The following is a 27,427-nucleotide window of genomic DNA, read 5'->3' as shown; positions in this document are numbered from 1 at the left end:
GTATTCACTTGTTGCTATTGTTGGTTTTGGTGTTTAATGTATCTTTGTTTTATTCATCATATATGTATATTTATATAAAGGAAAAATGCATAATTTTTAATGTTAGTTGAAATTATGTCTTACTTTAGGACCTGTAGGAAATGATTGTTATTGGCCATTATATGGCACGTGGGACAAAGTAAAAACTTAACATTTTGAGACAGATGTCTTCCCCAAGGCTTAGATGTGTATTACATGAGGAGGCTTCAAAAAATTCATGGAGAAATTCCACTGTCTTTTCACTCCAGTTTTTCACAGACTTTTTGAAACCCTCTTCCTTCAGAATGATGCTGTTGATGTGCTCTCTGAAAGTTGTGTGACTGAGGACTAAAACACTGTAATAAGATAAAAACCTTCATTGATGGAAAAGTAGGAACAGTAAGAAGTAGAGGTTTTTTGATTGATTTAACCCAGTGAATGTCTAGTGCTATTCTAGTGGTTTAAAAATTCAGATAAAAGTATAGAAAACTAGAGATCAACTATATTTGAAGACAGTATTTGTAGCTAGCAGGAGACTCAAGAAATGTCATAAGTAGTGTTTTTATCTTTCATACTAGGAAGAATTGGCCTGTTGGATTGCATAGGTGTTTAATCCCAATGACTAGTTCCACATAGGAATGTTAGAGGATTGGGAACCGTAAAATAGAGAACCAGCGAAGAAGTAGATCGGGGAGGAGCACACACTGGGAAACTCGTTCTGCCAAAACTGATGTTGTATATTTTGGGTTATCTCTGGAAACGTACTTCATAATCTCCCCCACTGTAGTGCAGTAGGTAGTTCCAAGGCAGCACGTGATTGACATCCGGGCAAGTTTAATGGCAGGATAAAACTAAAACGCAGCTGTCTGGATCTATTCCTCTCTGTGTTCAGCTTTTAAGATTTTATATCTACGCAGTTTTCCATAATCATTCTCTGGCCTATTCCTGGAGCAGAGAGTAAGTAACAAAAGTAAATGAAAATGGTTTGTGGTCTTTGGACCCTAAGAAAATTGAAACCAGACTTGGAACATTTGGTAGCAAGTGATAGCTCATACTTAGAAAACATTAGCCTTTGGCCTGAGAATGCGAACACTGGATAGGGGTGAATAGAAAAATCAAATGATTTAGGAAGTAGCTTTCTAATTTGCATATTCCTAGGTTATTATTGTTACTCATCCATAATTACTTTAGAGACAATATCACCACAAAGTGATTATTTTATTTCAGGAGTTAGCTAATAAAGTATATTTTATTTGAAAACATGACAATATAGTTTAATCTCTCCAAGGTTTTAGATTTTTGCAAAATATCTGTATAATATTGTAGTTATAAAGTTACAGGAGATTGGAGTGAATGTAGACCAACTGTTATGCTTTTTAATATGCATACATCTACGTCATCAGTTCATGATACAGGATTTCCCTTATAAGAAAATTCTGACTAATGAGAAGATCAGTATATGAAATTTTACTATAGTATGGTAAATAAAATAACTTTAGGCTTTGTTTAGTGAATTTCCAGATCCCTGTTTATTGGCTTAAATACATAAAACATCTTGAGTAAAGCTTGGGAGGATAATGAGAGACTCTTTGGATCAATACATTTTGATTTTTTCCCCTTCTGATAGAGAAGTGGGGACAGCTGTCAGATACATTACTAAGGATTTAGGTAGGAAAGCAGAAAAGATGCTAGCTGCCCCATTACTTCTCTGATACCCTGTAGCCAATTCTGAAGTAGCTAGATCATAGTTCAGATAGTGAAGTAGGTAATCCTCTTTTCGCTGGAATTACTTCCAGGTTGTTCATAATTCTCTGTGAAGTGTGTGTTTTCTCTAAATGCATACTTAGTCATTAGGAACAAAAAATGGACTTAAAAATTAACAAAAGCATGAATTGAAGGAAAATCTATCTTATTTTTAACAGGATGTAATTTTCCTAAGAAGGTAAATGAGGTCTGTGTCCATATGAGGTATGCCTAACATAACACTGTGTTTCATAAGAATTGGCTCAGAGTGACCGTATAGGACAGAGTGGACTGTTTCGTAGTTTCTGAGACTACGGATTATGGGAGCAGAAAGCCTCAGCTTGCTTCTGTCGAGCAGCTTGTGGGCTTGCGCTGCTGGTCTGTGGTCTGCGCTCAGTGGGTGCCTGCTTACGATGACAGTTACTCCTAACAGTCAATATGAAATCGCTTAGTGACATTTAAAATATTACATAAAATATTTACCAGTACACTTTGTATTCTTTAAGTTCTGAATTAGAATACATTAATATAGCAATTTTGAAAATGCCTAATTCCTTAGGCCTTGCAAATTCATTTGTATTTGGCGTTAGTATTTTGAATGGAATACAACCTAGTTTCTCAGCTGAATTTCTGCTGAGTAATTTTACTTGCTCTTTTTTGATGAACTTTAATTTTTTGTTATTTAGAAACAAAATTTTTTAGTCAGTGACTAGCTGGTAAGCAAACTTACATCAGTCTATATAAAACAATATAATTGTGTCAGACTTTTTTGTTGTTTGGGGAGGGCAGTAAATAACTTTTTATTTTAGTTGTATAATGGGGGATTTTCTCAGAACAGGAGAGGAGCAACTGTTGGAATGCTATGTTTTTGTTTGCATTAAAACTAATCAAAATTACTATATGCAAGCTTTAATGTGTTTCCAAAAACATTCTATTGCACATGTCAGTCATTCAGATGAGTTATGGAAAATTAATTTTGAAGAAAGAGCCTCCCTTATTAAATACCGATTAATTTATTTCATGTTGAGACCATGAATGGCATGAATTTCAGTAATTAATTTTTTAAGGGTCTTGGGCCCAGGTTACGTGTACCTGAGGTGGCCTCCTCTAGAAAGGAACATGGAAGTACAGCTGGAGCGGCATCTTTAAGTCAGGACTAGCTCCCTGCTTTATACTTAAGTGGCATCACTGTAAGTCTTTGTAATGGTAAATAAAAACTCTGTGATTATGTTAGAAATAAAAATAATACTTGATAAAACACCTGATTTAAAATCCCTATTTAAAGTTAAAAACAAAATTGTTTCCTAAAACAAGTGATTCTCCTCCTCTTTTTAGCATAACTGGGTTTAAGGCAATAGCAGCTGGGTCAGCAAAAGAAAGAGAGTAACTTGCAAAGAGTAAGAGAAACTTGTTATTGGCCACACATCAATACAAAGAGATGTTCAAGTCTTAAGAATTCTGTGAGCACTTTGCTAGGTACCATGAAGAATTTAGAAGCTATATCTGGACTACTCCTTGCTCTCCAGGGATTTACAGTTTAGTTGGAGAGAGAAAACAAACTCACATCAGTCTATATAAAACCATAGACTTTGCTTTGTAAAACTATTATCAGGAAAAGGAGAAGGTAGGCACATTGAAATAACAAGTATGTGGGAGCAGCTTGGTTGCTGTTGTTCCAGAAAGGTTCTTGAAGGAGTTAGAACTTAAATGGATGTAGGCTGTGGTATGGATGATCGTGTCTGTCTCCAACCTCCCCCCCCCCGCCCCCCACCCCAGCCCGTGCTCCTCCTCCACCCAGGATGAGTCAACTAGCTCAAGGCTCCGGCGGCCGTAAGCCCAGACCTTTGTCAACACCTGTTCTTTCCACTCTACCGTTATGTTTGTGTGCATCTGTACCAGTAGTTCAAATTATAGCTCTGAAGATAGACGTTGATCCTAAATGAGGAATGATGGGAGAGAAAACGTTGTCATGCAAAAAAAAATCACAGCACACTGGAGCACAGTTTGAGGATTTGTCTAAGGATACAGTGAAGTGGCCACCGTGGTCGCTGTTGCCAGGCTCTGTTGGCTGCCCCTGACATGATGACCACATGCGCACAGTAAGCCTTCATTCTTAGGAACCAAACAGTCTTGCTCATCATTCTTCCCAAAATGCAGATATTGTCGTCTTCTTTCAGTCTTCCATGCTAATTTGAATATATTTGTCTCAGAAACTTCTTTCTTTACTCAAGCAAGTTATCAAGTTTAAGAGTCAATTTTGATATTAGTAAAGTTTCAAGTAGGGTCCTAACATACTCATTTAACAATCACTGGTATCATTTTATGGTCTTAAGATTTTGGATAAATAGTCTAATTTTTTAATTCACAAAGAATATTGTGCAGGAGATCATCTCACCAGAATCTGAAATAATTAAATAGGTTTAGTACCCGTTTTTCTAGGTATTTAAAATAAAATAATTGGTTGCGTGTTTGCATTTCTTAAAGACCTTTATTTTGTGGTTGAATTAACAGGATTGCTATGGTATTAATGTTTCAAGTAATAATTTTGCATATTATGATGAAATAAAAGTTGACATTGTTCGTGTTTCTGGTTAGCTCATTTTGAAAGTACTATCTAGGAAATCTCAGTTTTTATAAGAGAATATAGCCATTAATTTTTTTCTACAGATTAGGCAACAGAAGATTTGTGAAAACAAAATGTATTGATCTCATTTATATTCCCTTGATGAAGGAACACATGCTGGTCTCCGCTCGCTTTCTGTCCACTAATATGAAATCCTTGTCCCTGCTTCCTTGCTGGTAGGTTTTCAGAAGTTCAGTGAGCAATGCAAACCGCCTGAGGGTGGAGAATTCCCTTGTCACACAGAGGCCCTTATCAGCAGCAACCAGATGGAGCTCTGAGCAGGAACATTGTCAATGTTAAATTGCTTTTTTCCCCCTGAGTAGAGAGGATTAAGGCATTCCTTTAGAAATGGGTAGCAAGACCTACAGATGTAGGGATATTAGTATTTTTAACAATTTTTGATTCTAAGTAAATATATGAAATTATAATTTTGAAGTATTGTGTTCAAAGTATAGCCAGAAACCGTTCAAAATGGTTTGTTTTAAATAAGAGTCATATATTTTCTTGAATTCACTTGCAAAGAGTAAGCTTGAAATTTGCCTTCTTTTAAAGGGAGGAAGGAGATCATCTCACTAATAGTGTTCAGTGCATACCTTGAATATAATAAACTAGCCTATTCAATTTGAAAGATAATATTCTTACTGCGTTTTTAATGCAAGTGCACACAGAAAATTAGGGTTCCATTTGATAATTTCTACACACATTGTTCAATGGTTTATTCATTTTTACTTAGGGAATAAAGTGTGTTTAAGTTTATTCATACTGTTGAAGAAAAATATACATAATTTAAATTCTCACTTAAAGATGTTAGTCATTTTTCTGACATAACTAATTGGCTTTCTTACTACTAATTCTTTTTTATTAAAACTTTAGATTCTGCATCAAATTGCTTTTTGAAATATCAGTTTACTGTACTAATTATTTTCATTTTATAAACAGAAGATTTGTAACTTTATAAGATTCATAATACGGGTGTTTATACTGTCAGTAGTTATAGTGTATTTGAATAAAACTGATTTTAGAAACCCCTCAAAGAGACTGCTTTTAATTATGATTGTTGTTTATAGGTACTTTGGTAATAGTGACTTCATTTCTTAATACTGATTTCAAGTTCCCATCCAAATTCCAATGAAGCATACAATTTTCTGATAGAAAATGGGTTTTCTTTTCTGTTTCATATGACAGTAATTACACATTGACTGGCAATTGGAGTGCAAATTCTTTCATCACATTCATATTACAGGTTTATGAAATAGGTGACTGTTTCCCCCCATGAGGCCTAGATTTTAGTATTTGCCATCAATTGGAACTTTGCAATAATTACACTGTGATGTGTACAATTTCTTGCAGGTACTAATGTGAATATGTAAGTAAGGATGGATAAAATGTATCTCCCCCCCTTTTTGAACTGCATCCTTTTTATTTTTAAATATCAAAATGTAAGTATTACTGATTTGTGCAGGCTGCTTTTGCAAATAATAAAGTTAAAGAACTTGGTTGTTTAGGTCGATTCAAACATGCGAGTAAAACATTTAAAAGGCTATGTCCAGGTTAATGACTGAAATGTATTTTAATGCTTACTTATAGAACCAACTTGGAACTTGAGTTAATTCACCGTGGAGGCAATCTGTGCTCTGGCGGTGCAAGCTCAGCTGGCAGAAGGTCCTGCTTAAGTGAGTGTGGATTCTGTTTTCCTTCTCAATGTGCGGTTTCTGAAGACACACGCAGGCAAACTGGGCTTTGGGGGTTAAGTGATTCATTGTACTTAGAAGAATCACCTATACATTGAGCTCTATGTATTTACACAGTAAGTAAATTCCATTCATAGCATTGATCATATTCACATTAAATGATACATTATTATTCTTATCCTTAAAAATTATTGTTAAATTAAAAAAACTTTTGATAGCGACTGAATGTAAGGAAATCATTTTATAAAGACAGTGTAACGTGCCTACAGATTTCTATGTACAAGGGAGCTTCAAAAATATTTGTGAAAATGGAATGAAAAGGTACTGGGATTTTTCTGTGAACTTTTTGAAGCCCTTAGTGGGTATGCTTTGGGCTGAGCTTTTAGCCACAGGCTAGCAGAAAACCACCAGCTGCTACTTGGGAGAAGATGAGACTTTTTACTCTCATAAAGAGCTACAGTCTTGGACACGCAAAGGGGGATGTTCTGTCTCTCCTGTCGTAAAGGTGAGTTTATACATGCATATATACATATCCAGTTGCCCCTTGGCCATTTGAGACTATGCTCTTTACGGGAGTAGAAAGCCTCATCTTTCATTTAAGTTTTTTTTTTTTACCAATCTAGAGTTTATTTCGTATATTTTCTGAGATGTGAGTCCCGTCTCATTCTTCTGCAAATGGATGTATAGTGTTGCCAGTACCATTTGTTGAAGAAACTTATCCCCATGTTGCGTGTTTCAGTCCTTTGTCAAGGATCATCTGTAAGCGGATGGGTTTGCTTACTTCTAGATTCTCAATTCTCTTCCGTTGGCCTATGTCTATCACTGTACCAATATTTGGCTGTTCTGACTACTGTGCGTGTGTAGTTTGGGAAATGAGAAGCTTCCGGCTTTGTTCTTCTTTAATAGTATTTGGGGCTGATTTATTTGCTTAAATATTAATATTTGCATCAAATTTTAATATTTGATGCTAGAATGCCATGTGATTCCTAGAATTTTACGTTTTGGAAGTTATTTTTCACTGATTCTTTAGGTTTCATTTACCCCTTGGTGTCCCTCTAGTCTTGGATTACAGCCAGTGGTTTAGTGGTGTGCTTTAAAGGAGAAATGCTTGATACATAGGGGTCTCAGATTCAGCTATAGAATAAAATTCATAATTTTTAAGTTACTATTTGGGATTCACTTATAGTATTTTAGAAATTATTATATTAGAAAGTGCCTAGAGTTAGCCAAACTGCTGTCTGGGAGCTTGCTTAATCTTCAAAGACTGGCCTCACTTCCTCCCACCCTCTTCAATATACTTCTCCTATGTCGTTAGTAGGAGAGAGAGGGAAAATAATTTCTGATACTAACTGCAAGTTGGGGGGGGGGGCTTCCCTTTAAACTACCCCAGATTGAATAATTTGTTAGAAAGACTCAGAGAACTCACTGAAGGCTTTTCTAAGAAATTTCTATTTTACCACATGCATTAACTCTGTAAGGAATTAGAAGGATAACTTTAAATCAGCCAAGGGAAGAGTCGAGAAAGGTTGCTTCCATTGTCTTCAACATGTGCTGGAATTGATGTGTGACAATATGCTCCATGGATTGCCAAGCAGAGAAGGTCACTCGAGCTTCAGTGTTCAGAGTTTTTCTTAGAACTTCATTACATAACCATGATTGATTGCCTACATGATTAAACCCAGTTCCCAACCCTCTCCCTCCTCTGTTGGTTAGACTCTGTTGCATAATTTATCATGAATAACAAAGACACCTATCACCAAGCCCTGGTGGCATAGTGGATTATGCTTGAGCTGCTAATTGTAAGGTCAATGATTAAAACCACCCTCCTCTCTCCAGGAGAAAACTGAGGCTTTCTACTAAGGGGACAGTCTCAGAAAGCCACAGGGGTAGTTCAGCGATGTTCTCCAAGGTCGCTAGGACTCAGAATCTCCTCGATGGCAGTGAATCTGGTTTGGGTATTGCTTTCCATCATCTAGAGACAAGTCTACACCTCTCTTTGGACAAAGCCTAATTCTTTTTTTAAAAAATAAATCATTTTATTGGGGCTCATACAACTTTTATCACAATCCATACATATATCAATTGAGTAAAGCACCCATATACATCGTTGCCCTCATCATTCTCAAAATATTTGCTTTCTACTTGAACCCTTGATAATCTCATTTCCCTCTCCCTCCCAGGTCCCCCTCCCTCATGAACCTGTGATAATTTATAAATTATTATTTTGTCATATCTTACACTGTCCGATGTCTCCCTTCACCCACTTTTCTATTGTCCATTTCCCAGGGAGGAGCTTATATGTAGATCCCTGTAATCAGTTCCCCCTTTCTACCCCACCTTCCCTCCACTCTCCCTCCAGGTATTACTACTCTCACCACTGGTCCCTGAAGGTATCATCCATCCTGGATTCCCTGTGTTTCCAGTTCCTGTCTGTACCAGTGTACATCCTCTGGTCTAGTCACATTTGTAAGGTAGAATTGGGATCATGATAGTGGGCGTGGGGGAGGAAGCATTAAAGAACTAGAGGAAAGTTGTATGTTTCATTGGTGCTACACTGCACCCTAACTGGCTCGTCTCCTCCCTGCGACCCTTCTGTAAGGGGGTGTCCAGTTTCCTACAGATGGGGTTTGGGTCTCCACTCTGCACTCTCCCTCATTTACAAAGATATGATTTTGGGGGGAATCCCCTTTCTTACTCATTTCTCTCCTTCACATTTTAGATTATCTCCTTTTAAAAGTGTCTTCTCCTTCTCCATAATGCCTTTTGGGAAAGTGAGTAAGAAAGTGCATAAAGATATAGGAACACTTATGCACTCATTTTAAAATGTTATATTTTTAACACTATTCTATCATAACTCTTAGGAAGAGTGAGGGCTTGTTTAATTAGGAAAATGTTTAATAAATTTGGTCTAAACAGGTCTGAATTATGCCAAATATATAAGGATGTACATATTACAAAATGTTTTTATTTCTACAATAGTGAAAACAAAATAACTCCAAATTATTCAGTCAATCAGCTAGTTATGATCCAAATAAGGTTGGAGTCGAGCAGTATTGTACGATGCTGATTATCTTCAAACAAGTTATTTATAAATATTGAAGTAAAGTTGTTAGAGTAAGATTAGTACATCTAGAAGCATATGTGATATTATAATAATACTTTACCCTTACTATTTTAAAATTTATAAAACATTTTCATATACTTTAAAAATTTTTAACTTTAGAAGGACCTTGGTATATAGGTATTACTTCTCTTTCATAGCAAAGGAAACTAAAATTCATAGCAATTGCCTTGCTGAGTTATTTGGCTGGAAAATGTCAGAGCTTGCACTTGAGCCCAGGGTGTCATTCTAAGTTCAGTTATGCAAGAACATGTTCCCTGCTTATACGTGTCATAAGAAACAAATCTATTTGCCAGTGGGTTTCGTCAAAGATATTTCAGTGCATGCTGTAGCCCATTCCAGGCTCTGCCATGCAAACCCTCCTGTTTATCTTGTCTGTTTCGTTTTGGCCAGCCCTTTGTTGTGAATTCTATTTTTATTTTGGCCACTCTTAGAACTTTCCTCAAGTCTAGATTCCTCTGCATTTAGTTCTCCTAACTCTTCACCAGTTTTCTGGCTGCTTCCCCCTTTTCCCATTGTGTACCATCCGCATCTGCTCCTGTGTGTGGCTATGTTGATCTCTGAGTCTCAACTCTAGATCCCTGCTCACCTAGCAGGAAATAATGTCAGGATTTTGAGATCAGCAGATAACAGTTGCTCTAGATAATTTACTGAAGGTAGAATTATTAAGTTCTGCAGAGAGCTATAAGACATTTGGAGGTTTGAAATCATATCCACCTGGTAGAATCTGAAATTTTCATGGACATGGCATTTAAATAAGACTTTGAAATGTAATTTGAGTGTGGAGTTTTGATTCTAATTATATACATTGATTTGCACCATCAGTTTGGTTAACAGCATACAAGGGTGTTACCCTTCCCACCCCAATGGGAAAGCTTGATGCTGTTGTCTTTCACTCAACTTTAAAGAAAAGGATGAACATTTGGCTGAGCTATATAATCCATTTAGTTTTGGTAAATTAGTTTTGAGATGCCTTTTGAACATCTGAAGTACTAGAGAGATTTATGAGTTGCAAATTTATAGGTAGAAGTAGAAGGTAGCATAGGGTGAAACTGTTAAACGAGAAGGATGGGAGGACTGATGAAGGAGTTCAGGTGGTTGCCAGCTTTAAGGCGGAGTAAAGGAAGAAATTCACACTGGCTAGAATTATTCCAAGAGTGATTTGTTTGACCTTCTGGGAATCCGCGGTATATTCAGTATTCTTCACCAACAGTCTTACTTATTCACTGTTTAGCTTGTATAGAAGCATGTGAGGCAACTGCAACACCATGATCGGGGGCCACGTACACTGAGATCCTCACAGTGAAACATTTGCTTTGTAACACTTTAAAGAAGTCTTTGACAGCTAATTTGCCCGATGGAATACAACTCGTTTCTGTGTCCATGGATGTTCATTATAGATCCAAGTAAAACAAATCCTTGGCAGCTTCAATAGTTTCTCAATTTATCATCATGAAGCTGCTTATTGGTCCTTTCGTGAGACACTTTTTTAATGGTGTGGCATACAAACCTTCTTTGTTTTCAGCAAACAAGGTTAAATTATCTGCGTATTGTGGGTCTTTAGTAATTTTCCCTCTAACTCGTTACTACATTCTTTATTTTCCATCTTCTCATGATTTTTTCCCTGAATGATTAAACATTATAAACAAACATTTTCTCCTCAGTGCCGTCAGTAGAATTTTGTTGAAAGCTAAAATTTGTTTTCATTATATTGTTTTTATTGTGATGATTGTTGTTTAGAGAGAAGAAGTTAAAGTAGCAGGATTAGTCCTCATGAGTACTCTCTGACTTGCATTTACTTTTTCTTCATGCTGATTTCACAATTTAGTCCAAAGAGACCTTAAGGAAAAGATGAGGAAAAGAAAAAAGCCCCACCTAGGAGTAATTTGTGTGGATATCATTAGCCTTGTGTGGAGGCTAGCAGATTGGAAAGCACATTACTGTGTTTAGCACTAGTCCTTTATGTAGCCAAAGTCAGTGTTGAAAATATGCTTAATAATAACCTAAAGTAAATTTCTATGAACACAAATTTTATAGAAACTTGTAGTGCTTATATTAGTATCAATAAGAGGAAGGAGTTCTTTATTTCCTGCCATTAAAAATATATACATTACGTAAAAGGATAGAATTTATGTGGCATTTGTCAATATAGAAGGCATTAGCCTTCTTCTGGGCCTAAGCAGGCTTTATCATTTCCACTGGACCAAGCATACTGGTTTAGTTAAGAGGGATGCTTATTATGAATGTATTTTAAAGTAGATTTATTATAATATTTTATAAACATCAAAGATGCTTTGAAAAACTGAAATATAGAAATTATCCAATATGTAGAGATGACATTACAAATCCACTGTTCTGGAATATCTCAAATTCATCTGAAAACTGGTACTAGATTCATTTTGAAATTTACAATCATATGTAAATAAGTATAAAAATTGGACTGGAGTACTGAATTTCTGTGGTACCTATTTTATGCTAAGGACATATATTTCTATATTTGTGATGTTTACTCTTGCAAGTGGCGTAAAATTCCACTTGACATTTAAGAAATATTTCCTGATTTTTCCTGATTGCATTTAAATTAAATAGTTTAGGGAAAATCATTGTTGCAACAAGGCAAACGGAGGTTCTCATTGATGCCCGTGCAGTAATTTTGCTTTGACTTTGATTTACCAGCATGGGGCGCATCTAGGTTTGCTTGGTTGATGACGTGGCAAACGCTGCATTGTTCTGAAGGGCACCTTGCGTAAAATGAGTTTTTATTTTGGGTTCTGTAGGAGAGCGGAGTATTGAAATTCTCAGTGAACGTTGGTCAGGAGGGACACCACAGTGGTGAGTTGTGCACATTGGCACATCTGGACCACGAAGGCACGGGGACAGAACGGGTCTGTGGCAGGGAATGTGGTCGACAAACCGTGCCTGTGTCTCGACTGAGCTAAAGGACAGTCCAGACTCTAAGGGACAGAATAAACTAATTGATAGTGTAAACTTTGTAAATTATAAAGATAAGAAACAGGTGTCTCTGTGAATTAATTAGTTTTGTTTTGGGAGAATTATGTGAACTTTCTTTCTAATGGTCTCTTCTCCAATTAATTTAGATCAGTTGTTCCATGTATTAGCCTTGCACATGCGGCTGTATAGCATCGATACTGAATATAATCCGTGGAGAAAACTCACGCAATTAATAGAAGACCTGAATTCACAGTAAGTACTGAAAGGGTAAAGTCGGTTAAGATTGCTCTTGGGAAAAAAGCATAAACACAGGATTAAAATTTCTTTGTGAATGTGGGGGGTTATTTCCTTCACATTTTCCTTCTAAAACGCAGAACTCCAAAATGAACCTGGAGCGCAGTTTTCCAGTGTGTTGATGTTATTGCCGATAGATGTCATAAGTCAGTGCCCACCCCAGCAGCCCCATGCACAACAAAGCGAAGCATCGCCTGCTCCGGCGTAACTCCCCAAACCATTGCTAGGTGTGAGCCCCCTGTTGGAGCCTCCTTCTCACCGAGGGCTCTCTCCCGAGCATGGTGCCCTTCTCACGGGGCTGGTCCCTCCTGATCGGTTCGTTCTGCTGGCAGCCCAGGCATATTCCATTCCAGTTAGCCCCTTACTTGCTCTCGTTGCATGGAAGGTTTACATGCACTGTAGCAATGTGTGTACTTTATTTTCATTGCCTGTTTACTTGTTCTTGGAGACTTTGCGTACTCTTTGATCCAAATATTGGAATACAAGGCCAGACGTGGTCTCGTCTCGGCTTTGACCCTTTTGCGTTTGCAACCTCTTCTTTTCCTCATGCACTGACATTCCAAACATACGAGATAGTATTCTTGGTGTTCTTAATTGGGTTTCTTTCTTCCATTCTTTCATGATTTCTTCTTTTGGTGGCACTGTTGGGCAAGTACTAGATGGCTAGCCTTGAGATTGGCAGTTAACGCCCACCGGCTTCTCAGCCGGAGAAAGACGTGTAGCTTCAGCAATCCTGTGTACAGTTGCAGTGAGTGAGACTCCACGGGATGGCGATGGTTCACTCCTCCAGGCCCCCAGCCTGTCTTGTCCTTACCTTGTCCTCTTTCCGCCTCCTGTTCTCTTCCTCCTGTTCCTTTTGTGGTAAGAGTCCTGTGCTCCCCAAGACGCTTTTGTAACCCATCCCCCTCTGTGGAATCTTCTCTGGTCTGTCTGCCCCCCGTGTTTGAGCAGGACACATATTTCCCTTCTAGCGCTCTTAATAGCACTGGCTTCCTATCATCCAACTCGGGCCACAGAATCACTTCATACCGCCTACCCTTGTGGTATTTTAATTAAAATACCCACTCGTAAAATCAATCATTATTTGTGAAATTGGTAACATAGTAGTTGAGCACTGGGCTGCTCTCGGAAAGGTCAGCTGTTCAAAGCACCCAGCCACTCCACAAGAAACAGATGAGGCTTTTTATTGCCAGAGAGAGTTAACCGTCTCGGAAACCCACAGGGGCAATTCTGTTCTGGCCAATAAGAGTCGGAAGCAACCCAGTGGCAGTGAGTTTGGTGTAAGTTTTGGTTGTATTGCTTAGAAAAGCAGAATTTGAAAATAGAAAATTTATTTAAAAGCCTTTGGCTTGCTGCATGAATTGGAACATGATGAGCTCAGAACCCCGTATGGCAGGGATGTTTTTGTGTGGCTTGCAGGCTAAGAATGCTTTTTACATTTCTAAGGAGTTGTAAGAGATCAAAGAATACTACAAATAGAGGCATACATGGTCTGCAAAGCCTAAAATTATCCCAAATCTGAAGTACAGCTTCCGAATGAAATCTGGAAGTTTATGATTTATGTTTGTTCACTGACATTAAAATTTTCACCAGGGATAAAAAAAAGGGCAACCTTTTAGAGGGGTTTATTTGATTTTTATGGTAAGATCTACTTTATAATTTCACTGTGTTCTTCATAGTACAAGAGTCCCTGGGTAAATCAAGCAATTAATGCACTCAGATGCCAGCAGAGTTTGGAAGTTCCAGTCCCCTCGAGGAGCTTCTACTTACAAAAAAATCCACGATTTAAAACCCAGTGGAATATGGCTCTGTGACAGACATGGGGTTGCCATGAGTCAGAATCGACATGACAGCATTGGGTTTTCCCAGTTTACATATTCCAAAGGATTACTATATTGCCTTTCATAGTCATTTAGATTCAATTTTGGGTTTTTCTTAAAACTTTTTAAATCTTGAAGATTTTATCTGAATTTTATGGTAGTCATAAAATTGAAACAACTTTTTAAACAGGCACTATTAACCAGTCCTTGATTTATAAACTGTTCTTGATTGTCATTTGAGCAATTTGCTCTTTAGTTATGTTTGGGTAGCAAGTTTTCTATGTGCTCCCCTCTGTAGTGACCTTAATTCCTGTCAGTTCCTTTTAATGCATCCTTTAATTTCCATAATCTTAAGAGATCAGAAAGACTCACGATCTATTTAATGTATGAAAGTTGTTTAGTAAAACAAAATATTTTTCTCTATGTAATTTTTTTCATGTATGAAATAGTCCGAAGAAAGTACATGAAAAGTATTAAGAAGTGGAAAAAAGAGAAAATATGTGAAAACATCTAAAAGATTATCATTTGTAGGCAAAATTTTCTCTTGAGATTTCTCAGTTGTTTATAAAAGGTTTATATCTACTCTGTAGACATATATGCAAAATATACAATGAATTACAAAGAAAAAAATGGACAGTAGGTTCCAAAAGTGATTGTGTATTTTCCTTTTAGACTAGGGAATGAAGAACACCTAGAGGTTCCAATTCCTTATCACGATGTTACGTCACTTCTGCTCATTCAGATCTTAATGATGCCACAGCCCTTACACAAAGGTAGGTTTTTGTAAGTCAGATCCTTAGATTATGTAACATATACCATGACTGTTCGAGGTTGTAGGGACAAATACAGTGTGAAGTCTGATGAAATTTTTTTGAATTAAGTAACTTTTTTTAACTATGAATAGTGACGTTATAGATTATGACAATGAAAGAGGTTTTGATGGTTTGTAAGTCTATCCTTTCAGCTTTTTAATCAATAATGTAGTCAGTACTTGGGAAAAATTTTGAAAACCATTGTTTTAAAAATGTTAAAATTACTATACAAAAGGAAAATGACAAAATAAAGCAAAAAGTTAGGTATAATACTTCTATCTCTGTGTGTGTATATTTCAATATAGCAATAATTATAATTATTACCATTTTAATTACTTTAGGTGTCATAGCACCGATATAAAAAAAACCCTAATTTTATATTAGAACATTTTTATTGCTTCTCTATAGTCTTCATTAGCTTTTACTTGAAGACTAGTATATTTGAAGAAATAATTATTCTGTGCTGCAAAGTTATTGTTTTTATTTTTTTGTCTTTTTATTTTAAATTATACCACAATGAATATCGGTGAGCACATAAAGACCTTGTTTGAAAGTCACGTGTCATTGTGGGTTAACCTTAATCATTTGACAACTTTTTACCTAAGAGTATGAAATAATCTATTTTAAATGTAAGCACATTGTACTGTTTCATGATATAGGAAGGCCTATAAAGAGTAAAATGTTACTAATCAACATGTATAATATTTATTTTTACATTATCATTGTGAATATGATGACATTTTTGTTGGGAACCATTTTTGTAACCACAAGTTAATGGTTTTTTTTTTTTCATGAAAAATAGTATAATAGGAACTTAAAATTTATAACTTTAAAAAGTAGCATACACTTTCCATTTTAATATTAGCAGGCTTGATTTAGGGGGAGTTTTAACATGTAACACCAGAATTTTACCTCTTTCCAACCCCTAAGATCACTCATTTTAATTGTGTGGCTCAGTGGTTTTAATACCTGTGTCCAGGGTGCAGCCCTGAGTGCAGCAGGCAGCTTAAGAACACTTCTTTTTGCCTGGTAGCCTGGTGTCCGTCTGGACACCGCTGATCTGCTTTGTCTCTGCTGGGTTCCATTTGTAGAAATGATGTGTAAATTGGTTATTTGTGTGTAGCTTCCTTTACTCAGCCTTTGAATTCTTTTGCTGGCTGTGTGGGCAGGGCATTGGGCTGCCACCTCGGAGGTCTGCTGATCTCAGCTGCTCCACAGGAGCCCGTCCAGGCAGCTGCTCAAAGGTTTACAGCCTCAGAAACCCACAGGGCAGTTCTGCTCTGAGTTGCAGTCGACTCCATGTCAGTGAGGTGGTTTTTTTTTTTTAAATGGAAATTCTCTGTTTAACATTTTGAGAAATAACCAGAATGTTTAATGCATTGATTTATATATGAAATAAAATTAACCACTTTAAAATGAACCATTAAGTGGCAATTAGTACATTCACAAAAGGAATCCTGGTAATACTGTGATAAGCAGTTGGCTGTTCCACAGGAGAAAGAGGCCCTTCTGTGTCTGCACAGATCACAGCCTCTATAGGGCAAGAGGAAAGGAGATGGAGAGAATATTAACATTTACATTTTGTGGACTGTTAGGTGGATCTCATGGTTTTATCTGACAATAGGTGATACAGACAGCTACCTGGTCATCTCTTCAACTTTTCATATTTAGCACGATTTTCAGGTTAAAAGACCTTTTTATGCTAGTTGTCTCAAGAACTTCAAATAGGTTAAAGACTGTGTTTGTCTTTCTGTGATCTCTCTTTAGGTCCTTGTTTCTTAGCCATCAATAATGCCTATTACTTCACTGGCCTCCAAAGAATAAACTCGGAAGTAACTTTCAGCACTGTCTTTGGTTACTTATGGTTAGTTTTTCATATCCGAAGGGAAGGACATTTTATCCCTTAAGATCAAGTTTGGTTTGTATGACAGAAAGGATACTCAGTGTGAGATGCACAGTAGCTTAAGATAGAAGTCAGTTTTTCTTCCATGTAAAAAGCAGGCAGGCAGGCTGGCCAGGGCCTTCTGTTTTCACATCCCCGGGCCCCTTAGGTTAGCTGCGAGAGACCTAGCACCAGAGTCCATTTCAGGCAGAAGGAGGGGGAGTGAAGGGAAGACAGTCACCTAACTTTAAAAAGCCCCTTTACAAGATTCATATAAAACTTATGCTTTGGCTAAGTGTTTTTGTTTTGTTTTGTTTTGAACCCTCAGGGTTTAAAACCTAAGATCACTATAGTCTCTGCTGGGGTCAGTTGCTCCGGGTTGGAGCATGTTGTTCCCCATCCCTTGGTCATTGGGGGGCGTCAGGACTCTGCTCTCCACCATGCTGTGCAGGATGCCGGCTCCTCAGGGTCCTCCGGAGCGTCTGGTGTTGGTGATATAGGCTGTCCTCTGCTTCCAGCAGCCCATAAGTAGGCCTGTGAAAGAGAAATAGTGGGGTGCTTATTGTTTTCCATTCACTTTGAGAAAATGACTCAGTTTTGCTTTCTTATAAACTAAAGCTTAAAATACACATTTTTTTTATTTTGGGATATTTCAAACACATGGAACAGTCGAGAGCAGAGATTAATAAACCTCCATGTACCCTCTAATTATCAACTCATGACCAATTTGGTTATATTTATATCCTCACCTACTCCCTCCCCTCCCACCCCAGCTTATTTTTGAAGTGAATCCTAGATATCATTTTATCCTTACAGCCTTCAGTCTGTATTGCTGAGAGAAGTACAGCCCTATTAACACACGTAGAAAAGGATGTGACTCCAGCACGAAAGTAGGTAGTCACTCACTTTTTATCTCTTGGGGTTTGAAAATTCTTTCCTATTTTTTATGCCTGGCTTACTGACAAAAATCTGATTTACTCAGCTCTTGCTGGTATCATTCCGGAGTCAAGTTCACTCCAGTTATGTCAGTACCCTCTGCTGTTCTTACTCCTTTTCCAGGGTCTCATACTCAGGAGCAAAAATCAGAAATAGAGGCAAAGATTTATATATGATGTTCATTTAAAACATTTTAATTCTGTGAATTAGAGTATTTCTATTTTTTTAATGTTAAATTGCATATAAATAATTAGGTAGGTAGGTGGAGCACTTGGGTAGCTCTTTAATCCTCTCAGCCATTTTTCACTACCATATAATTTAAAATCTCTGTCACTGTTTGCTGCCTTGTTACTTCGAAGACATTTTAAGTAAGCAGTGATCTTTTGTACCCTCGTGTGGTTTGCTAGTGGGGGTTTTGTTTTTTTAACATGTTGACTGAAGGTAGATGCCCAATCTTTTTCCTCCTTTTAAGATTTTTATCATCTTATTTTAAAGGACATTGCTCTCTATTGCAACTTTGGAAGATACAGCCTGTTTACCTTATATGCACACCATATGGGTGATGCCTTGTTTCCTTCTAAAGCAGGGGTCCTCAAACTTTTTTAACAGGGGCCAGTTCACTGTCCCTCAGACCCATTGGAGGGCCAGACTATAGTTTTAAAAAAACTATGAGCAAATTCCTATGCACACTGCACATATCTTATTTTGAAGTAGAAAAACAAATGGGGCAAAAACACCCGGCGGGCCAGATAAATGTCCTCGGTGTGCCGCATGTGGCCCGCGGGTCATAGTTTGAGGACGCCTGTTCTACAGTCTCTAAAAGACATTGATTTTACACTTGGTAATCATTCTGTAAAAGGAGGCCTGGTGGCTCAACCGAGTCTGAGCTCAGCGACTGACTGAAGGTTCACAGTTTGAACTAGGGGGAGACGCCCTGGTCAGCTGCTTGCAAGAGAGACTCTGTGAGGCAGTTACCCTCTGCACGTCACCCAACAACAAGAGTCAACAAATACTTGCAAAATGAATGTTAGAACCTGTGCTTAACCTTTAAAACTGCCAGCTTAAATATTTGAGAAATGATGATAATCAAGGCAGGTGAAGTCTGACTAAAAACAAGTTAGTGCTATCCTACCCTGAGAAGCTAAAATATGTTTATCGTAGCTGTCATTTTTCTTCATATAATAAAAACTCACAAAGTTTCTGATGGAAAGAAGCTATGTGTGAGTAGCAGTATAAATGACCTCCTGATTAAAATCTTTTTGCTTGTGTTTAGTCTTATTCTATAATTTTTGTCTTTCGAGTAAAGTATTTTATTAGGTAATATAACACTCTTGATTTTGATAGTAATACCCTTTCTCCTTTCTGCTCCTCTTTTCCTACTTATTTCATTCATCTCTTCCTATCACCACTCAGAATTGTTCCTGTCCTCATCCTTTTTAATTGGATCTCATTCCTTGACCACAGCTTCAACTGCACGGACTCTCTGTAACTCCAGGCTACAACTCCCTAGTGAATTTCAGACCCCAATTTCTACACAGGTCTTCAGCCTAAATCTTGAGCCTCCTCTTCTTCCTGCGCAGACTGCTTTCCTCCTCAGTTTTCCGTTCCCGTTGGTGATACTGCCCTCTGCCTTTGTGCAGTGGGAACTAGCGTCACCGCTTGCCCTCGGTATCCTATAATTTTTACCATCTAAATGTTTTTCTTTCATTTGATCCATTCTCCATCCAATTCGATCGGTTCTCTCCATCCTCGTTGCTCTTCCTTAGTTCACACTATCCTAATTTGTCACACGTAGTATTTTGACTCGATGGTAATGAATTTGAGTTTGAGATGAAGTGTTCTTGCCCCATTCTGAGCCAGGTTCAGCCCCCTTTCTCCTAGAAAGCAGCAGGGAATATCCTAAACTTCAAATCCAATATTATGACTCTTCTGCGTAGAATGATTGGATGTTTTCCCCATGTGCAGTATACGAGGGGGTAATCCCCACAAAAAAACCTGGAACATCCCCCCTCCAAGCTGTGTATTTGAATTTTTTTACAAAACAACCTTATCACGTTCAAAGTGCTCTCCATTATACTTAATGCATTTGTCAAATCTGCAATTCTATTCTTGGAGACATTTTTCAAACTCATCCATTTGGATGGCTGACAGCACCTCCCTCATTTTTTCCTTTACCTCTTCTACGTTGTCAAATCGCTGCCATTTCATGTCACTCTGCATTTGCGGAAACACGAAGTCGCATGGAGGGAGGTCAGGTGAGTAAGGTGTGTGGGGCAAGAGAGGCATGCTGGGTTTGACCTGATCTGGCACACTGAGATGGCTACGTGAGCAGGTACATGGTCATGGTGGTAAAACCAGTCCCCCGTCTGCCACAAATCAGGCCTTTTTTGTCGCACACAGTTACGCAATCTTTTCAGACCTCTGATAGAAAGTTGATGAGCAGTCTGACTTGGTGGGACAAACTCCAAATGCACTACAAGTTGACATTTTCATCTGTTTGGGAAGTTGGCGGATGTCCAGGAAGATGTTTGTCAGCAATCGACATTTCACCCTTTTTAAAACAAGAAACCACTTGTACGCTTGAGTTTTCCCATAGCGCTGTCATTGTCATGTATGTTCAACATCACAAGAGCTTCTGCTGGCATTTTTCCCAAGAGGAAAACAAAACTTCACAGCCTCACACCGTTCTCTTAAATCGGCCATCACAAAAAATAAGGTTCAAGCGAAACTGCTTTTACAAAAAATTCACTGGGACCAAAGAGAACCTTCCCAGGTGACACCACTGGGTGCACTAACTCATAATAAGTTGTTTGATGCTTACCTAGTGGGAGAAATCTGTATTACGAAAGTTCTGTCCAACAGAGCCCATTTCTGTTTTTTTTGGGGGGTGGCGGGGATACCCCCTCGTAGATCCTGCAAACTCAAATATTTGTAGCTGTCCAACAAGTAACATAGATTTTAATAACAAGATATTTAATAAGTACTTGCCATTTTCACTCAGGTTTGAAGCACTTAAGTGAGTAAACTTTATTTGACCTAATGTTTTTAAGGCAGGTGCTATTATCTCCATTTCCTGTGGCCGAGCCTGAACTATTTGTACAAACAATGTGGCTTATGCTAATTTCATCTGTGGGTACATGCTAGTCAGAAGGTGAGCACCTTCTAGTCCCTAGTAGAAACCTTGAGCACTGAGTCTGTAACGAGTTTCCTACCAGGTATACCTTTTCCTTTGCCAACTATACTCTGTATTCTTTGACTGTAGTAAATCACAGTGTCTGACACCCTGCTGTGTCTGGTGATCCCTAGACCATGGTCTCATCTGGGCGTGGCCTGGGGAACCCCGACTGCAGCCACTCAGGCTAGGTGTATAGACCTGGGCAAGAAAGGCCGGAAACCTGCTCCAAAATGCAAAACTGACTGAAGGCATTTTTTAAAATCAGAATGGACAGGACTTGGCAATTTTTTGACTGTGGGTGAGAGATACAGGACATTATCAAGGATACTTACAAGTTATTTACTTCAACAATACAGCACAATGAATGGAATGCTGAGGTCGTGTGATCTATGTGGGTTTACATTCAGACCTGGGCTTTTATGAGCTCTGCTAGCTCCAGCACCCCCTTCTGAGCCTCCCTTACTCAACTGAGACTGTTAAGAGGATCGAATAAGACCTTTGAGAAAGTTGTGTAAGTTACTTGCCACAGACAAAAGTAAATCATGATGATGAAGATGCCTTAGTACTACATATGTGATATGTGCCGGCCGTTGACAGGCATTTTAGGTATTACTGGGTTTTTTGAAGTGTCATTTCAGCAAATTCTGAAGCTCAATTAGAGTGCTTAAAATACCAGTTTATGTGGTTCATTTTTAATTTATGTAATCTACGTCATATTCTTTGGAGGCAAGTAGAGTGTGGTTTTAAACATCCAAATCACAGATGTTTGCTAAGGACTGATTCGCCGTCGGGATTTGCCTTGGTTGCACAGCCATGTCACAGTTGAGGGGTATTAACACCCTGATCCTCTACGATAGAGCGCTCTTTCCCAGGTGTCAAATGCTTCTCTAATTTACACACATATGGTGGACGCACAGAGAAACTTTATAATTTCAGATCTGTTGGTAGCAAATATAATTGTACCTCATAACTTCATTTTATTAAGGAACCACGCCAGGGTTGAACACAAACCAGTTACACGTATCAGGAAAGATGTATATGATGACAAGATCTTGAGTTTTGCGTATAGAATGTCTAGATCCTCAAGAGTCAGTGCCGCTTTCTTTCTCTTGTAGACCACTTTACCTGCATCGTGAAGGTGCTTTTTACCCTGCTCTACACCCAGGCGCTCACAGCACTCTCCGTTAAATGTAGCGAGGAAGACAGGGCAGCCTGGAAACACGTGGGGGCCCTCAAAAAGGTGAGTCTCTTGTCCGAAAAGGAGTAAATGCTATCAAATGCTCAAGGGACAAAAGATGAATTGCTGTGATTGGCAGCGGAGTACCTTTTAGGGTAAAAAAGTGAAACGTGCCTCGCTAGTGCAGCGAAGTTTTCTGCAGCTGTCTCAGCACCTTGCACGTTACCCTCATCTCTGGACAGTTCTGTGTTGTCTTCTTAAAGGCTTTAAACTCGGAGAGATGGTGCAGAAGCTGCCAACACAATGAGCAGGTAAGAGAATGTGGCAAAAAACAGTCCCCCGTCTGCCACAAATTAGGCCTTTTTTGGTCACACACCTTTACGCAATCTTTTTATAGCCTCTAAATAGGACCAAACTCCAAATGCACTACAAGTCGACATTTTTGTCTGTTTGGGAAGTGGATGGATGTCCAGGATGAGGTTTGTCATCAATCGATAGCTCACCTTTTTTGAAATAAGAAACTACCCATACACTTGTGTTTTCCCCACAGTACTGTCTTTGTAAGCTGTGTTCAACATCACAACAGTTTCTGCAGCATTTTTAGCAAGCAGGAAACAAAAATTTCACAGCTGCACACTTTTAAATCAGCCATCACAAAAAAATGAGGTTCAAGGAAACTGATTTGATGAAAAAATGTATTGGGACCAAAGAGAACTTTCCCAGGTGATGCCACTGGGTACACTAACTCAGAGTGAGTTGCTTGAAGATCACCCAGGGGGGGGGGGGAAAGTCATACTACAACGATCACCTGGTCAAATATACCCCTGTATACTTTCTTTGTAAGTTATCTAATCATGAAATATTATACACTTTACATATTTGTTGCTACAAATTGGGACTACTGTCCATTTGATTATTTGCTTAAATAAAAACCTTATGGGGCTGAAAATTAGACGATTGTAAATCCATGATTGATAGAAAGAACATGAAATAATTTGCATAACTGTTTGGCCAGGGTCCTTACTCAGTTTGATAAATAGTAGTAATTTAAAACATATTCAATAAAATTTATTATGAGGCAATTTTTTGTGGGAATATAAATTTAAAATGATTAGCTTATAAAATACATTAGTGAATGAAAAGAATTGATATGCTTGTAATTTGCCAATTATCTATTATCTCTTCTACAAGAGTAAACAGATACATTGCAGATTGCAAATAACAGCAACAGTTGTATTTATGAATGATGAAATATGTCACTGGGACTTGTGTGGCTAGGCTTCTGCATTATCTATTTACTTTATTATTTTTTCTTTCTTTCTTTTTTTCTTTTCTTTCTTTCTTTCTTCTTTTCTTTCTTTCTTTACTTTTTCCTCGTCTTATTCCCTTACTCCGGTCTCCCCCGCCCTTGAATTTCACGCATTCATTTCATCACTATAATTCCTTATATACTAGAAATTCCAACAGTTTAGTTAGTATAAATTGTGCTCTTTTGGTTAGTGAAATTTCTGCCAAAAGCCTTTATACCAGACTTTCTTGACCTAGGATAGGTTTGTTATGTTTGTTTGCTTGGAGGTTGGACTATAGCATTCAGCAAATGCCCAAAGGGTCTGTTACTTCAAAAAGCTTAAGCACTGTAATTCATGGCAAAACATTCCACCTGACACAGACTCTTGCATCTTTCCATCCTTGGCCTTTAAAAAAATTTTAACCCACGTATCTTTGCGACCTAATTAATAATGAGTAAGTCTGTGGTGGTATTTGCTTTTCAAATTTTTATGTTCTAATCTCAAATAATCCCTGCCTACATAAGAACAAGTTGATTAAATCGGTTTTAAAGTATACTGTGCTACTGTTGTGATAGTCAGTGGAATATTGATTACTTTAGCCTGTACAAAAACTGAACCCACTACCATCCATTTGAGTTGATTTCAACTCATAACAATCCATGAGACAGAGTAGAACTGATTTGCAAGGCTGTAGATCTATGGAACCGGCCAGCCTCATCTTTTTCCTGCAGAGCGGCTGTTTGGGGACAGTTATGAGCCCAGTTCTTAGTCCTCTGCACCAGCAGAGTTCTTGGTTCTATTTGCTAAATGATAACCTTGTCTCTCATTGCCCTGAGTCCATGCCAGCTCATAGTGACCGTATAGGATAAGGTAGGACTGCCTCCGTGAATTTCCAAGACTGTAACTCTGTGGAAGTAGAAAGCCAGTCTTTCTCCCTGGAGCCTACCACTGGCTTCGAACTGCTGACTTACTTTGCAGTTGGTCCACCATGTAACTCAGAGTTTTATTAAACAAAATGAGATGTAGAAAATACAAAGCATAAATCCTGATATTACAGAATTTAGAATCCAGTTGAAGAGAGGCCATTAGCGTGTGTGAAACAACAAGGAAGCATAGAAAGACTGAGTATGATTATGTGTCATCATACAAACTCAATGTAGACCAGAATGTGCATTTAAATGTTCAGAGTCAAGTTATAGCCCATGATACTTAACTTTACTCAACTTTTATGTTTTTCATGTAAAAATGAGTTAATGAATAGAATAATCAACTGTATATCAAAGTCATTACACTATCCCTGTTTATATCATACTACGAAATAACTTGCAACAACCTCTAATTTCTCAGTGATTATATGCAAAGAGATGCATTTCTTTTTATGAAAAGGTTTTAAATAGTCATAGGGTTTAGAGTTGTTAGACTTCACTAAGTTAAAGACTGTTACTTAATGTAATCATGTTCATGCCATCTAATAAATATTCTACTTAATTTTACATTAAGTTATTTTAATAAATTCTAAAATAATTTAATCAAAATATAAGGGAAAAGTATAGTTTATATTTTTTATTTCATGCAGATATAATTTACATCACTATAAATGGAAATATTTACTTTTATTTGACTTTATATTATATTATAAACTTTTTTCATATATCTTAAGTTTGTTATGTTCTTTGCATATAAAATATCTGCAGGATTAATATAATTTAGGTAACTGCCTCACATTTCTTGGTTATTTCTAATTTTTTACTATATTAATGCTATAGTGAATCTCTTATGCATATAGCTATTTTTTTCTTTTGGATGATTTTTGTAGGAAGAGTTCCCAGAAGTGGGAATTACTATTACTGGGTCAAAAGGTATGAGTTGCATATGCTTATTATGTACAAATTATATAATTTACTATTGTTGTACTTGTGTTTCATTGACTGTGCAAAGGCATCTGAGCATGTGGACCTTAGTATACTGTGCACAGCCTTGAGAAGAATGGCCATCCCACAACACTTCCTTGTGTGCATGTGGGACCTGCACGGCATGGATCAAGAGACAGTGTGTCACTGGAACAAAGGAATACTGCCTGGTTCAAAATTAAGAAAGATGTATGTCAGGGTTATATCCTCTCATCATACTTACTCCACCTATCTGCCGAGGAGATTGTCAGAGAAGCCTGAGTGACTGGAGAAGAATAATTCGATATCAGTAGTGGAGGATGAACAACATGCAATATGCAATTGACACAATCTTATTTGCTGTAAGTGTGGAGGACTTTGAAGTACTTGCTGATGAAGATCAAGAATTTTGGCCCTCAGTATGGATTACAACTTAGTGTGAACAAAAACCTTTATGACTGGATCAGTAGATAACATCGTGACAAATGGAGCAAAGATTGAAGTTGTTAGGATTTCATCTTGCTTGGATCCACAATCAATGCTCATTGGAAGCAGCAGTCAAGAGATGAAAGGACACATAGTATTGGGTAAATCTGCCCCACCAGACTCCTTTAGATGGTTGAAAAGTAAGAATGTTACTTTGAAGATGAAGGTGTGCCCCACCCAAACCATGGTGCTTGCAATGGCCTCCGATGTGAAAGTTGGGCACTGAATAAGGAAGACTGAAGAAAGATCAATGCATTTGAATTGTGCTGGTGAAGAACATTGAAAGTACCATGGACAACCAAAAGAATATGCAAATCTGCCTTGGAAGAAAAGTATAGCTAGAATGTTCCTTGGAAGTCAGCATGGCGAGACTTTGTCTCATCTACTTTGGACATGTTATCCAGAGAGGACAGTCCTTGGAAAAGGGCATCCTGCTTGGTCAAGTAGAAGGACAGTAAAAAGGGATGAAGGTCCTTGACAAGACGGATCGACAAGTGTCTCCGATGATGGCTCAAACTTAAAAACAGATTGTCAGGATGGTGCACGACGAGGTTGTGTTTTGTTCTGTGTTAGGGTCTCTGAGTCAGAACTGACTCGCCTGCACCTGACCTCAACAAAAACAAACTAGTTGATATGTTGTTTTTTAAAGAAGTGTTTGAATAGCTTTTGGGCACTGACTTAATTTCATTGTGAATCCAGAGATATACCCTGTTATGCAAACTTGAAGAACTGACATTTGCGTGTTTGAAAATCAGTGTACATATTTTATAACGTACTCTTTCCATGTAAAATGTTTGTAATTTTGAATGAATGGCTTAACTGATAATTTGATTTTTTTCCCCCAGAATATGTGTGATGCTGAAAAGTCTTATGACGTGTTACTAAGCTTTGTGATAAGTGAACTATCCAAAGGAAAGTTATTCCACGGAGAAGGAACTCCGGAGGGTGCAACGGTATACTCTCTAAGACTGTTAGAAACACCATTTGTTTTGTTGCCATTACAAATATTACAGAATGGATTGTTCAAATCTCCTTTAACTTTAGGTTAGCCCTACTACTTGGTCTCCTGAGTCCATGGAAAAATACTTACAGGACTTCTGCTTACATTTCCTGAGAATCACCAGTCTTCTTCAACACCACCTGTTTGGAGAAGATTTACCTGGCTGCCAGGTATACTTTATGGTAGAGAATAGGGAGTCTTGCTTTGATAATAAGCTCATTTTTGAAGTAGATGCATACGTAGTGTAGCCTCCATATCCTTTGTCATACATGCATATGTTAGCCTAAGTTACAGGGCTAAATATTTACAATATTTACTATTATTATTTTTGTGTTTATTATCATCTACCTGTTTTTATGGCAATATTCCTAATATTGGATTATTTGGGCATTTTGGGATTAGATCATTTATAATTTCCAATATTTTTATCACTAATACCTTTAATACCTTTTTAGTTATTTTGGTCTGTGTGCTAATAGTTATTATGGTCTGTGTGCTAACAGTTTAAAAATATGTTGG

At 37.8% G+C, this 27,427-nt stretch overlaps 1 protein-coding gene across 1 annotated transcript in view; it reads left to right on the top strand.

The window, feature by feature from the left end:
• UBR3 (ubiquitin protein ligase E3 component n-recognin 3) overlaps window positions 1-27,427 on the top strand; it is a 176,607-nt gene that overhangs the window by 136,654 nt on the left and 12,526 nt on the right. The window contains exons 30-35 of the mRNA XM_075529394.1: window positions 5,972-6,057; window positions 12,295-12,400; window positions 14,935-15,035; window positions 22,183-22,307; window positions 26,754-26,861; window positions 26,953-27,078. Of these exons, the coding sequence (XP_075385509.1) occupies window positions 5,972-6,057; window positions 12,295-12,400; window positions 14,935-15,035; window positions 22,183-22,307; window positions 26,754-26,861; window positions 26,953-27,078 (652 nt within the window). The remainder of the gene's footprint in view (window positions 1-5,971; window positions 6,058-12,294; window positions 12,401-14,934; window positions 15,036-22,182; window positions 22,308-26,753; window positions 26,862-26,952; window positions 27,079-27,427) is intronic.

This window comes from Tenrec ecaudatus, chromosome 13, assembly GCF_050624435.1.
Source record: "Tenrec ecaudatus isolate mTenEca1 chromosome 13, mTenEca1.hap1, whole genome shotgun sequence".
NCBI lineage: Eukaryota > Metazoa > Chordata > Mammalia > Afrosoricida > Tenrecidae > Tenrec > Tenrec ecaudatus.
Note: the sequence above shows the minus strand (reverse complement) of the source record. Positions and strands in the feature narration are given on the sequence as shown.